Genomic DNA, 13630 nt, shown 5'->3' with positions numbered 1-13630 from the left:
TTGATCATCATCATTACATCAGCCATACTCAGATGATCCATCACACACAGTATATAGTCAAACATGTAGTAGATAAATAGCTTGGACTAGCATCAAAGCAGACCAATGTGATGTCACCATGTTGTGACATAACTAAGCATAATTACGCAAGTGTGCAAAGTTTAGAAAATCTAAAATGTACGGTTTAATGTAATATAGTAAAAAAAAAAAACAACAAAAAAAAAAAAACATGTCATCTTAGAGTGTGAGACATAGTATATTGGAAATGTGATCCATCACAGGCATATACTATAGGTAAGTCCGTATGAAGCAGATTGGTTTTTATAATTAAGATAAAGCATACACTTTGACCATATGGACAAGAAAAGAAATGTACTCAAATTTCAAGACAACAGTGCCCTCTATGGTTACTACATGGTAATGACAGCTCTGCTACTGCTACTGGATAAGCAGTAGGCGTATCACTGAAGAAAATACAGATTTACTTTTTTAAAGGTATGCGAGACCAGCAACACAAACCATACCATCCACAGATAATGAACCGTGTTAGGACTCACGTCACAAAACGAATCACTACTTTTGCAGCCTTAATAACCTAAACAAATGCAACATACTGCATGTGTCCTGCAGCAGATTATCTAGGAGAAAAACAATTCCTAAAGCACATATAAAAGCAAAACATGCGTTTGTGATGCAAATTAAAAATGCACAGGAGTGGATCTGGTGTGAATCAGCCCTAATTCCATATCTTTCAAAATAAACTGACTAAAAATGCACACATTTACTTCCAAATACAATGCAGTAGCATAAAGCTAATCAAGCGAAGCACACTACTCCCCACTTACTCTAGCTACTGTTTAATAATACCGGCACATACCATATACTGCAAGCGACACCTTTATGCAACAACTCATGCAGATGGACAACCCCCTATATTTGAAAAACACAAGGCCTTGCACGTCTGACTATTACGCTCCATTCACATTAGTGCGTCTTCAAAGTTGCTCGATTTCCAATGAGACTTTGGTGCGCAATTTTGATCCGATTTTACATTCTATGGATCAAAGTCGCACCAAAAGTTGCATTAAAGTAGTGAAGGCACATTTTCAAATTCGCTGCAACTTTACAGTTGCATTAATTTGAACTGGTGTCATTGAAAAAAAAAAATGAGAAGCAATTTGTCATGCAACTTTGATGTTCAAAGTCGCATAGCAAATCGCTCAAGTGACTGGAGCCCTATCAAAATAAGAGCACCAACCTCTTTAGCCTAACGAACACAGGCTGTACTCAAAACCAGCAGTTTAGGTAACTGCATTAAGCTCAGGTGGGACAAAGCACTGAGCCATTCATTACAACTATGTTCTTCCATCACTCAATGCCTGTCAAAGTATCAGGCATTAACATTTTTTTTTTACATGCAGCTATTCATACTTGTTATCAAACCCGCAATCAAATCTGTGGAGGGTTAACTTAACTCCTACTCTATTCCAGATTAAGAACTGCCAAGGCCTCTCTTTCTGCATTTAGCAGAAAAGAAAGCTTCTGTCGATGTGAATAATTCAGTTATGACGCATAAAACAGTGCAGTACAGCTCATCAACGTACAGAAATTCACAGTGATTTAGGCCCCTTTCACACATGCGGACATTATGTCCGTATTTCATCCATCCGTTTGCGGATGAAATACGGACATACATGCATTCCTATGGGATAGCGGGTGTCTGCGGATAAACATCCGCAGACACCCGCTATCGTCCGCGTCCGCTATTGTCGGATTCTGCAGACGGAGGAAAATCCTATTTTTTCTATCCGTCTGCAGAGCGGATCGGATGAACACGGACAGACGGTCTGTGCTCATCCGATCCCCCATAGAGGAGAGCGGAGAGCTGACAGGGCGGTCCCTGCAGTGTGTGCGGAGACCGCCCTGTCCGCCGCCGCCTCAGCGGGGACAACGGAGCGATCCCCGCTGAGCAAGCGGATCATCACGGGGTGGATCATTACTGATCCATCCCGTGTGAAAGGGGCCTAAAACAGAACACAAAACTAAGAAAAAGTAATATTAGGACAGCTTACCGAGTCTCGGGATTGTACCCCAGGATGTAGAAGAAGGAGTCTAGCCTGGCTTTAAACTCCCGAGCAGCAAATATATCTGAGAAATGGGAGATGTTGCACTTGCCTCTAACAAAAAAAAAGAAAAGAAAAGAAAAAAAAAACAGATTACAAAGTTACCAAAATGATTAACAGACATCATACATCACATTGATGTACAGTATAATACACAAATACATACCAAGATAAAAGCACAGAAAGAAAGATTGTTGCCATTAAATGTAATAAGATCACAGTGCTGTCACACATCAATGCAACCAATCATGGGTCTGTCTGCACTGTACTGAGAAAAGGTGAAATTTGTTTTAGGTAAAAGTATACAGCCTGCCATAAATATTTGTATAGGCAGAAATCTTGCCTAAAGGTCCTAGTTTGTTTCTGCACTGGGAAAAAAAAAAACTTTTTTTTTTTTTTTTTTAATCTATGCAGAACTAAAAAGGAAAAGTTTTTTTCTTCTTCTCATTTTGGATAGATTGATGCCCCATACACACGATGAGATTATCGGACGAATGATCGTCCGTTTTTTATTGCATGCTAATCTCAGATCGAATCTGATGAGTTTACTAAAGTCACGAAAATTCCCGCACGACAGAAAAAAAATTCTGAAGTGATGTCATGTGTTGTAATGCATTTGTATTGCATTTTCGAACGATAGCTGTACTGATTAAACGAAAAACGTACAATCTGGCATCGTACGAAAAAAATTTCCGTGCATGTCCGATAGAATAATATCGGATGTACTGTCCTAATCGGCTCTCGAAAGCTCTGTACTAACGATCCGATTATCGTACGATCGCTCCGAAAGCGGTATTTTCCGTACGATTTTCGGATCGTGTGTACGGGGCATAAGGGAGTATGTTGCCTTCTATGTCCCATTGGAGATATTTCCCTTCACGTCCTGTACCAAAAGTAGGGAATTCCTAGTTGTTCCTTTGTTGCAGACAGCCCAAAAATGGGATTTTTTTTTCACGCGTTCTGTGATAACCGTAATCACACTAAAGAGAGAGATGGAGTTTGGAGACCACTGGTCTAGCATGTTTGATGTTGGTTGGGGGGTTGTATTGAGGAATTGGGCAAATTCAGAGATAGGTGGGCAGGGATGGGAAGAAGAAAAAACAAAACAAACAAAAAACAAGGGGGTGGGAGATGGTGAAATAATGGGGAGTGTGAAAGTCGGTTTATTGTACAATGATTTGCTACTATTCTTTGTAAAGATGCAATGGGTGCTATGCATTTGTATCATTTTGTAGGTACACTGTCAGTTTGCAACATACAAAGCTATGAGGGCCTTGAATAGTGACTTTCACTGTACTCTATAGATCATGACATTTAGTACAATTCTAGAAGATAATGTAGGAGTGCACTTTCAGCATCCAGGCACTTGTAGCATAATTGTGAGACTTGTGGCTTTATTGGATGAATTTTGTGGGGGTTCTGTACCACCCTGTAAGTAGCGATTATTGACTTTCTTGACATTTAGAGGTCTCAAGGCTTTGAATGCAAAGAATTATGCCATGTTGAGCTTGCAAAAATGTCTTGCTGTAGGTCCTTCTCCCACCATTAAATCAAGAGGCCTTCATTCCTGATAAACATTACATAGAGACTGGATAAAGAATGGTGTAGTGGGGTTTGTTCAAATAGCGCTAGGCCTAAATGCTTTGTGACCGCTGGGAAAACGCTAAAAGTTAGAGCATCGTAAAAGTCAAAATCTAGAGCAAAGGAAACCTTCAGCTCTGCTCTTCTATTTGCTCTGTTATGAGAGAAATGAACCAGTCTAAAAAAAAAAAACCTTAATATGTAAACTCAACATTTCATATGCCTGATATGTGCCTGCTGTACCATGTACTTGTATGAGAAAGTATCCTGTTCTTTGTGTGAAATCCCTGGTGTACCTGCCAGTCTATCTGCCTTCCTTTGACCACACACTAAGCAGGAGAACACACTGTGGTCAGTTCCCTAGTTGTGCTGGAAACACAGTATACTCACCTACAATGATCAGACGTGCCCCTAATCTGTTTTGTTGACTACTTGTTTTGGTGTAAAACAGCAGCATGGCCTTCACACTTAAAGTAGAGCTATAGGAAAAACTTTTTAATTCATGTTAGATAGAGTAAGGGAGGGTTAAAACCTGTTCATTTGTTGCCATCTGTGTCCCATTAGGGAGATTTGCCTTCACTTCCTGTTCCATAACCAAAACAGGAAGTAAAACAAAATCCATGCAAATTAAGGGAATCCCTTGGGGACCCCCAAGCCACCAGAACTAGTGGCCCCATTGAAAGATTTCCCCTCTATTACTTTTCTGGGGACAACCAAAAATGTGGGATTTTCTTTTAATCATAATGGTAAACAGATCAAACAGAGGATGAATCTCCCTAATGTGGGCACAGAGGGCAATAAAAACTGGCAGGTGTTCTAATCCCTCGCCACTCCATCCACAACTAGGAAAAACAAAGGTTTTGCCTTTACTTACACTATAAATGTTACATGTGTCAGATTTCATCACACCCCCAATCATTCTTGTGTTTACTGGATGTTTGCCAATAAGGAGAAAATTTTAAATGTAATCAGGATATGTAAGCAATGCATTCTGCCCCCTGATCACCCAGTGTCCAAGACAGAGATAATACATTTTCATATACTAAAGGGTCAGACCCCCGTTAAAACGCCACTTAAGGTTTAGCCAAACCATGGTGGAGTGGGGCAGCTCTTGGATTTTTGCTATGGCTTCACCACAGGAAAATCTCTACCATAGTTTTTAGTGTTGCGGCCCAGCCATGTTTTTTTTTTTCCAGCTACCTACCCCTGTTACATTCCTCAGGGAGAATCGGAACCCCTTATAATGGCACAGCAGCTGTGCAGACATGAAAGTAAAGCACAGAGAGATCAACTATACGATCCATTTATTAGTTTTGGGTGGACCGATGCACTGCTTTAGAACGGCTTATATCAGTCTACATTATCATGACTCAATATACCTCAATATGCCTCAATATACAGCTATAACCTATGAAGAGCCTTGCTTTATGTGTAATGGATAACACAAATTAAGTTATTTACTATACACATTTACAGCCTTTTGTCTTTTTGGTGGATTATACTGTAAAAGGACTGAGATCACAGCGGCAGAGCTGAAGATCACCAGGATCTACAGCACCTAAACCTGTACACATACATACTCTATAGCAGGGATGTGCAATTAGCGGACCTCCAGCTGTTGCAAAACTACAAGTCCCATCATGCCTCTGCCTCTGGGTGTCATGCTTGTGGCTGTCAGAGTCTTGTTATGCCTCATGAGACTTGTAGTTCTACAACAGCTGGAGGTCCGCTAATTGCATATCCCTGCTCTATAGCATATCCTGATCTGTCCAGGTAGGATGTCTATCACCAGGCTCCGCAGGAATGTGTGGGGTTCCAGTAAAGCTGTGCTGTAAGTGTATGAAGATTATCCACTCTCTGGTCTCTAGCTCCAGACGCCCCAAGCACAAGTTGGAGCTAATTTGCCTTGAAATCAGCAGCTCTGGTTATGTGGCTCTGAACAAAGCAAATGTATCCAGATGGTTTTACTTAAGCGCCATCTGAGCGTTATTATCAAACAGATTACTCGGTTTCACGTTCTGCCGGCAACCATACCACAGACCGCCAAGTGCAAAGCCGTGCCAGGAAAATAATTTCAACTTCACCTCTTTTCACTCCAGTTTGAAATAGACCAGGTCCCTTCTATAAACTTTCCACTTCCCCACAAAGCCCATGCATTTGCCTTAGAGTACATTCCTTTGCACATATAGAGCTACACCAGCTTTATTAAAGGGGAAGGAGGCTACTACTAGCATTACATACCCTAATCAAAGTTAGGCTCAACTAACTCCTGTATAATAAATATTTAACCTATTAAATGCATTTGTTTGCTACTTGTTTATAGTCATTAATAAAAAAAGAGAACATTGAAAGTGATAGTCTTTTTTTTGTTTAAAAATAACAAACATGTTATACTTGCCTGCTCTGTGCAGTGGTTTTGCACAGAGCAGCCTGGATCCTCCTCTTCTCAGGTGCCTCGCTGAAGCTCCTGGGCCCTCCCTCCTCCCCCGCAACAAGCAGCTTGCTATGGGGGCACCTGAGCCGAACCGCTGCTCTGTGTCTCCAGACATAGGGCTGCGACTTGGTCCCTTCCCCTCTCTCCTCATTGACTCACTAACTTTGATGGACAGCAGCAGGAACCAATGGCACCCGCTGTGTATTTCAGCCAATCAGGAGAGAGTCCCGGACAGCCAAGTCTCTCGTGCCACATTGCTGGTTCGGGATCAGGCTCAGGTAAGTATTAGGGGGGCTGCTGCACACAGAAGTGTAGGGCAGCACAGTGGTGTAGTGGTTAGCACTCTTACCTAGCAGTAAGAAGGGTCACTGGCTCAAATCCCAACCATGACACTACCTGCCAGGAGTTTGCATGTTCTCCCTGTGCCTGAGTGGGTTTCCTCTGGGTACTCCGGTTTCCTCCCACACTCCAAAGACATGCAGGTAGGTTTAATTGGCTTCTGTCCAAATTGACCCTAGTATAAGAATGGGGACCTTGGATTGTGGGCTCCTTGAGGGTAGGGACCATTGTGAGTGTGCAATGTACAGGGATAGGGACAATTGTAGACACTCACTCAGGTTGAACTGGATGGACTGGTGTCTTTATTCAACCTTACTAACTATGAATCTATGAAGTTTTTTTATTTTTTTCTTAATAAAGATTGTGAATGAGAAAATGAGGCAGCCACAGTTGAGATTTTCTTGAAACGTGCTAGCTGCCTGACTTTCTTACATTTTTGCTTCACTACTTTGGACCTCTGACATAGATAAGAGTGCAGATTAAGAAGTTTCTGTATCCTGACCTTTATGATCTACATGATTGTTACAGAGAAAGTAGTGCAAGCAGCATGTTGATAGGACAACCAGGCAACTAGATTTAAAAAAAAAAAAAAATGTATTTAATTTTTTTTTTTTTTTTTTAACAGCTAAAGCAGCCCGTGTATTTTTCTCTCGTCAAGGTCGCCCATTTGTCACCTGAGAACACCCCTCCAAACATAAGCCATTCAGAAGAAACCCATGGAAACAAAAACCTGTGAAGATTTACCTGAGAGCAGCTGCATGGTAAGTGTCAACATAATCGGAGATGAAGAGCTCTCGATTTCGAATGACTGGATCTGTAATGACCAGCTCCCGTCCAGAATCTACACAAGTGTAAAAAACAAAACAAAAAAAAAAAAACAATGTATTGTTGTATACAACATATTTATCACAACTGCTGTAGATGAGAGAAAAAAAAAAACCTCACCATTTTCATTGTGCCGATCTTGTACCAAGTGCTGGTAAACTGAATCTGGAACCTCTGACTGACGGTAGTACCACTTTACATTCATCAGCAGATGGTCTCGTTTACTCTAGAAATCAAGAACAAAAAAAAAAAAAAATGAGTTAAGTTTACATAGAGATCTTGAACTAAACAAAAATATCCTATAGGACAAATAAAGTGGACTACAGACAGGCACACACTACAGGTTAGGCCTGAGGTTTAGGATTTTAACTTCATCTAAACAACTGAAACAGAATTAAAGTTTAACGCTTGAGCAAACTTGTTACACATGTTCCTGTGATGTCAAAAAGTTGAATCCTTTTTTAAATATCCTCCTTTCAAAAAATCATGCCAGAAAGGTATAGCTACAGACAATCCCTGCCCTGGTGTGACGATGATTACTTAGTTTAGCTGCATCGTTGGGCATACCTTTAGTTATGTGGTAGAGCAGTGATGGCGAACCTTGGCCCCCCCAGATGTTTTGAAACGACATTTCCCATGATGCTCAACTACACTACAGAGTGCATGAGCATCATGGGAAATGTAGTTCCAAAACATCTGGGGTGCCAAGGTTCACCATCACTGTGGTAGGGTATAGATCAGGGGTTCTCAACCCTGTCCTCAAGTATCCCCAACAGGCCATGTTTGCAGGTTCTCGGTTATCTTGCACAGGGGCTTTAAATCAGAGCCAATGGGGCTTGATATTTTGGACAGCTATTTTATCTAAGAGAAATTCCCAAAACATGGCCTGTTGGGGGTACTTGAGGACAAGGTATAGATTAACTACAGATAGGAAATTTCAGAGACTGCCATGTGAGCTAAAATCAGCTCACATGTGCTTATCGATAAAGTAGAGATGCCCTTTAAACTATGCATGTATAGCTAATACAAGCTTCAGCCATCAGGCCTTCCAGTGGTCAGTATCATGTTTTTGTCATCCATATTGTCTCAAAGATCTTGAAATTGTTTAATTCTAACATGACTGCTAATTATTCAGTTCCTTAAGAGTACTTCTTGTGACTTCCAGGGCAAAAAACACTTTCAGGAACATTTCCTGGCACTGCTGCAATTACTGCAGAGAGCAGAAACAAATCTAAAAACACTTGAGGCTCATTCAACGAGTGCAGAACCCCACACAACATGAAGAGCCACTTGTTTATCTTTTTGGACTAGTGGGAATCTGTGTGCAAGTAGTCTATATAAGTGAATAGAGATGTAGCAGTTGTATGAACTCACCCACACAGCACAGTTCAATGGGTACGCAGGGATGGATGCAGTGCGACGCAGAGACAGTTTAAACTAGGCTTTGTGGAAGAGCGTCCATAAAGTCGATGGGTTCCTGTTTGCATACAGGCTGCCTACAGCCCCACTCGAGTTCATAAAGAGATAAATTGCCCTTCATACCGTATGGGGCCCTGCGGCTAAGTAAATTAGGTCATACAATTATATCAATGTCCTACTAAAATTAAATAACCTTTGCCAAGTACTCTGTGTGTGTAAACTGACCACAAGAAAGTCATATGTTCAGTTTTAGAAAAAACACAATTTTTACCAGGCCTGTCCCAGTACCAGGCCTGTCCCAGTACCAGGCCTGTCCCAGTACCAGGCCTGTCCCAATACCAGGCCTGTCCCAGTACCAGGCCTGTCCCAATACCAGGCCTGTCCCAGTAGCAGGCCTGTCCCAGTAGCAGGCCTGTCCCAGTAGCAGGCCTCTCCCAGTACCAGGCCTCTCCCAGTACCAGGCCTCTCCCAGTACCAGGCCTCTCCCAGTCATGGGCATGTGGAACGTTTCAAAATTAGGAACCTTTCAGCATGTCACAGATGTCAATGAAGAAAAGCTCCCTCAAATTTCCTACGAACTTAAAGCGGGAGTCCGCCGGGACTCCGCGTTTTTTTTTTTTTTTTTTTAAAGCCAGCAGCTACAAATACTGCAGCTGCTGACTTTTAAAATAGTGACACTTACCCGCCCAGCGCGCCCGCAATGTCGGCACCCGAAGCCGATCTCTAGATCGTCTGTCAGGTGCTGCCGCCGCCATCTTGGGTATGGGAATCAGGAAATGGAGCCTTTCGGCTTCATTTCCCGGTTCCCTACTGCGCATGCGCGAGCCGCGCTGCGCAATAAGGACGGTCCCCGCTGCCTCTGGGATCTGTGTGTTTCCCAGCAGGCAGCGGGGCACTTGCGGAAAGGGGCGTAATCTACGCCCCTTTCCGCAGAGAGCTATCCCGGAAGTGGGTGCAGAATACCTGTACTGTACAGGTACCTGCACCCACCTCCCCCCTGAAAGGTGCCAATTGTGGCACCGGAGGGGGGGGAGGGTTCCAATGAGCGGAAAATTCACTTTAGGGTGGACCTCCGCTTTAACGTGAATCTCTAGGCACAAAAACCTTCATTGAATACATTTCTTATTAGCCACAAATTCACCTTGTGTGCAAAAAATACATTTGCAAACCCAGATGTTGCCATATTAAAAAAGTTGTGATATCATCAATGTGCCCTACATAGACGGTGCAGATAGAGCTGTAAGAGGGACCCAGCAGGTCCACCTAGGACTGCCTGCAGAAGACTACAAAATGGGGCAAATATAAGAACAGGCATCCTGCACAAGGACAGAGGGTAATTGGAGCAGCAGGGACTGCTCTTTAATATAGGAAGCTCCTGCACAGAGGCAAAGTTTTGCTATGGATTTTACTGCACAGATCTGAAAGAAATACAAGACCACCACCAAGATTTAAGAATACACTTGGCTCTTGTATTTAAACAATGTTTACTTATCCAGGAGTTCAGCTTTAAAGAAGAACAAGTTACATTTTGCATCTCGCTGTCACAAGATACAATCTTTTCAAATCTGATGCATCCCCCTGGGTTCTTGCTGCTGCACATTTCCCCATCCCTGTGCCGAGTAGCAGGGAAATCCCCTTAGAGTTCTGAGAGGCTGACTATTTCAATTCTAATGGGGACCAACATTACGGAGGCAGTGGAAGTGTAGAAACAAGATCCAAGCTTTCCAATCATTGTATGTCATTAAAGGAAGCCAAGGTGGTTACACATTACACTTATTTCTCTAGAACCTTTTTAATTCATATTTGTGGAATTCTTATTTCAAACAAGGTATGAACAGACATTACTCTGATCTCTGGTTTATGAGACGAGCCAAAGTGCTCACTAGCAGCCCTTCCAGATCCAGAACTTAAAACATTGTCAATAACTTATATTTAAAGAGCTGAAAAACTCCCTTACCAGAAACTATTGTAAATGTAATGGCCACCTCACTTGACCACCCAGAAGGTTCAGGAGGTGCCAAGCCTAAATTTTAGAAAAGAGAAGGTCCAAGTTCACCTTTTGACAAAAAGCAGCCCCATACAGACAAGAGCAGGATGGGCTCTCCCTCTGCCTATCCCAGCAACACGGAGCTCAGGCAATGCTGGGACAGGTGTGCGGTGTGTGCACAGGTTTTGAAAACCGGAAGCACGTTTGCTCCTGCCAGGCTAGGTGTGAGAAACAACAGCTGCCGTTTCCTGCAATCAACACAGGGCATAGGGGTGTCACTAATGGAGTATTTGGGCCAGGCTGCATGGGGGGGGGGGGGGGGGGGTGGCCTACTACTAGAATGTCATCTTGTCTGTATGGACCAATTTCTGTAAATGGAGAACTTAACCTTTAAGTGATTGTAAAGGTTGTTTTTTTTTGTTGTTTTTTTTAATAATAAACATGTTATGCTTACCTGCCCTGTGCAAGGGTTTTTCACACACTAGCCCCAATCCTTCTCTTCTGGGGTGCCCCAGTGGTGCTCGTGACCCCTCCTCTTGATCAGGTGCCCCCACAGAGAAATGATTTCCATGTGGGCACCCCATGCGAGTGCGTCCACAATTACTGCTGCTGCATCCATTGGCACAGACAGCAGGACCTGGCTCTACTCTTGTGTCAGTGGATTTCATTGACAGCAGCAGGAGCCAATGGCTAGTGATGCTATCAATCTATTCAATGAAGACAGAGACAGCGGCTGGAGCCCCTGGGCTCGTGCTAGTCGCTTGAACAAACCGGTTCAGGTAAGAAAAAGGAGGGGCTCTGGGAGGCAGCTTCAGCACAGCTTAAAGCGGAGTTCCACTCAAAAATGGAAATTCCGCTTTAAGTGATGGTGGCACTCTGACATGCCACATTTGGCATTTTGGGGGGGGGGGGGGAGTGGGTACCCAGTTTTTAAAGGCACTAAGCTCCAACTTCCTCCTCTGGCTCCGCAGCACTGGAAGGAAGTTCACCTCTCCCCCCTCCCTCACTGCAATCCTTCTGGGACACGTCACAGGTCCCAGAAGATTGCTGTGAAGCCGGGTGTCCACAGTTAGAATGCCAGTGCCATGGTGAGGAAAGGGAGAGGAGAGAGGCTTTGTTCGCTTGTATAGCTGGACCGTAGGATCAGCTATGCACTTTTTGTAGCTGCTGACTTTTAAATGGGTGGAACTCTGCTTTAATGCATAGGATGCATTAAGGTGAAAAACCTTGAGACTTTACAACCCCCTTAGCATGCATATACATTTATCCTATTCTGTGCTTGGCCCAACAAGATAAAAGTAGAAGCAAAGCACTCACTCTATACAGTACCAAGCAGGAAGAAGAGCCCGACTTAGCAATAAGTATGTCTATCTCAGTGAACATACACCAGATGTTATTTACATTAGGTTACCCAAGGTAAAAGTATATCTTAAAAAACAGAAGAAATACACAGGTTCCCTTTATGACAAAAGATATTTGCATGTATCCCACAAAAACATTTGTTTTGGTAAATAATAGGTAAGGGTTAGAATTAAAAATTTCTGAGCAAAAAACAAACAGTTAGAAGTTCTAACAACCCACCTTTTGCCAAACTCACATTTTTTTTTTCTTTGCCCCGTATGGGCAATAATACCCACCCCACTACAAAAATGTTTTGCCTTAAATTGTACTTTGAAAGACCTGTCCGTTCATCCTGAACTGTACCTATCTGCATTATATGTTAGCAGTTTTAACGTGTTACTAAACACACAATAGTAAAATCAGTCTGTATATGCAGTAAAGCATGCTTCTCATGCTCACTGTGGAACCTAAGGGGTTAATCCTCTGCATGGTTTATAAATGCCGTGTGATCCTGTCTCTCCGATTCTCTTCTTCCACTGTCTCCTATTTATTTCCTGATAATACAGAGCTCTGGGACAAGCTGCACATGCTCAGTTTGATGTATTGCTAGACAGTTGTTTTTTTCTTGGGAGAGTGCATGTGATCAGCACGGGGCCAATCAGCACTGTTCAGACAGAGGGTCAGGAGATAATAAAAACTTTTTCTACAAGCTTTACTAGCAACTGATAGAAGTCACAAGACTGCTATATAATGCTGATGAGAAAGGGTATTTAGCAGTTTATATTTACTAAAATAATTGCATTTCCGTGTTCTGTGTACTGTGGGAGACCAGATATAGTAAATGCAGGTTCTGGGTTTAGTAACAAATATAGAGTTGCCTCTGGGACATAGAAGAAATGATTTTAATAGGTCTACACAGTCCTCGAGTCTGTACATTGTACAGATGTAACATTTGTGGCTTACTTACATGCACACAGAGTTAGTGTCCTTGGTTGCAAAGTCGCAGGCAGCTTCTGCCATCTAACAACTTTGGCTGCTAGGAGGGAGCCGGCCATTCAGAGCCGACATGTACTGTATATATTGATAATGAGTAATCAATGGTGTTGATTACACATTGTTGATGTTTGCATGGTGACCCTGAGCATTGGCGGCAGAGTACAATTGTGCTATAGGCAGGTAAAGAATAGCAGAAACCTATACATAAGTATAAGTGTAAAACAAGATCCGTGCACATGACATTAAATGCTTATTTTCCTTTTTTTCCCCTTTAATTTATGCAACTGAATGCAGCTACAAATTATGGATTTGTGCGCGGCTCTGTGTATGATGCTATAGAAACGAATACAGCTTCATTCAGATCCATATAAAAACACTAATTGCAGTGTATTTTGCACCCACGTGCATGAGCCCTGAATGAGGAATAAATGCCTTATTCTTTGTAGTGATGATTGACCAAACTACACATTTGTTTCAAAAAAACGATATTTTAGTTTAGAAGTTTAAAACCTCCAAAATCTGTCCTCCACTTGCTCTTTTAAACAACCGATCCAGCAAGGCACAGCATACCAACAGCACTGGTGC

At 42.5% G+C, this 13630-nt stretch overlaps 1 protein-coding gene across 8 annotated transcripts in view; it reads right to left on the bottom strand.

Annotated features, from left to right (window-relative positions):
* RERE (arginine-glutamic acid dipeptide repeats) overlaps positions 1-13630 on the bottom strand; it is a 498733-nt gene that overhangs the window by 103681 nt on the left and 381422 nt on the right. For 7 of the 8 annotated variants that reach the window (XM_077458063.1, XM_077458062.1, XM_077458064.1 and 4 more), the window contains 3 exons: positions 7423-7528; positions 7222-7318; positions 2073-2177 (listed from right to left, as the gene is read on the bottom strand). In XM_077458063.1, the coding sequence (XP_077314189.1) occupies positions 2073-2177; positions 7222-7318; positions 7423-7528 (308 nt within the window). Of the gene's footprint in view, positions 1-2072; positions 2178-7221; positions 7319-7422; positions 7529-12508; positions 12522-13630 lie in introns of those variants that run through there. The other variant, XM_077458068.1, reaches the window with a different exon arrangement.

This window comes from Lithobates pipiens, unplaced genomic scaffold (assembly GCF_037356315.1).
Source record: "Lithobates pipiens isolate NorthernLeopardFrog02 unplaced genomic scaffold, aLitPip1_a1.2 Scaffold_27, whole genome shotgun sequence".
Taxonomy (NCBI): Eukaryota; Metazoa; Chordata; class Amphibia; order Anura; family Ranidae; genus Lithobates; species Lithobates pipiens.
Note: the sequence above shows the minus strand (reverse complement) of the source record. Positions and strands in the feature narration are given on the sequence as shown.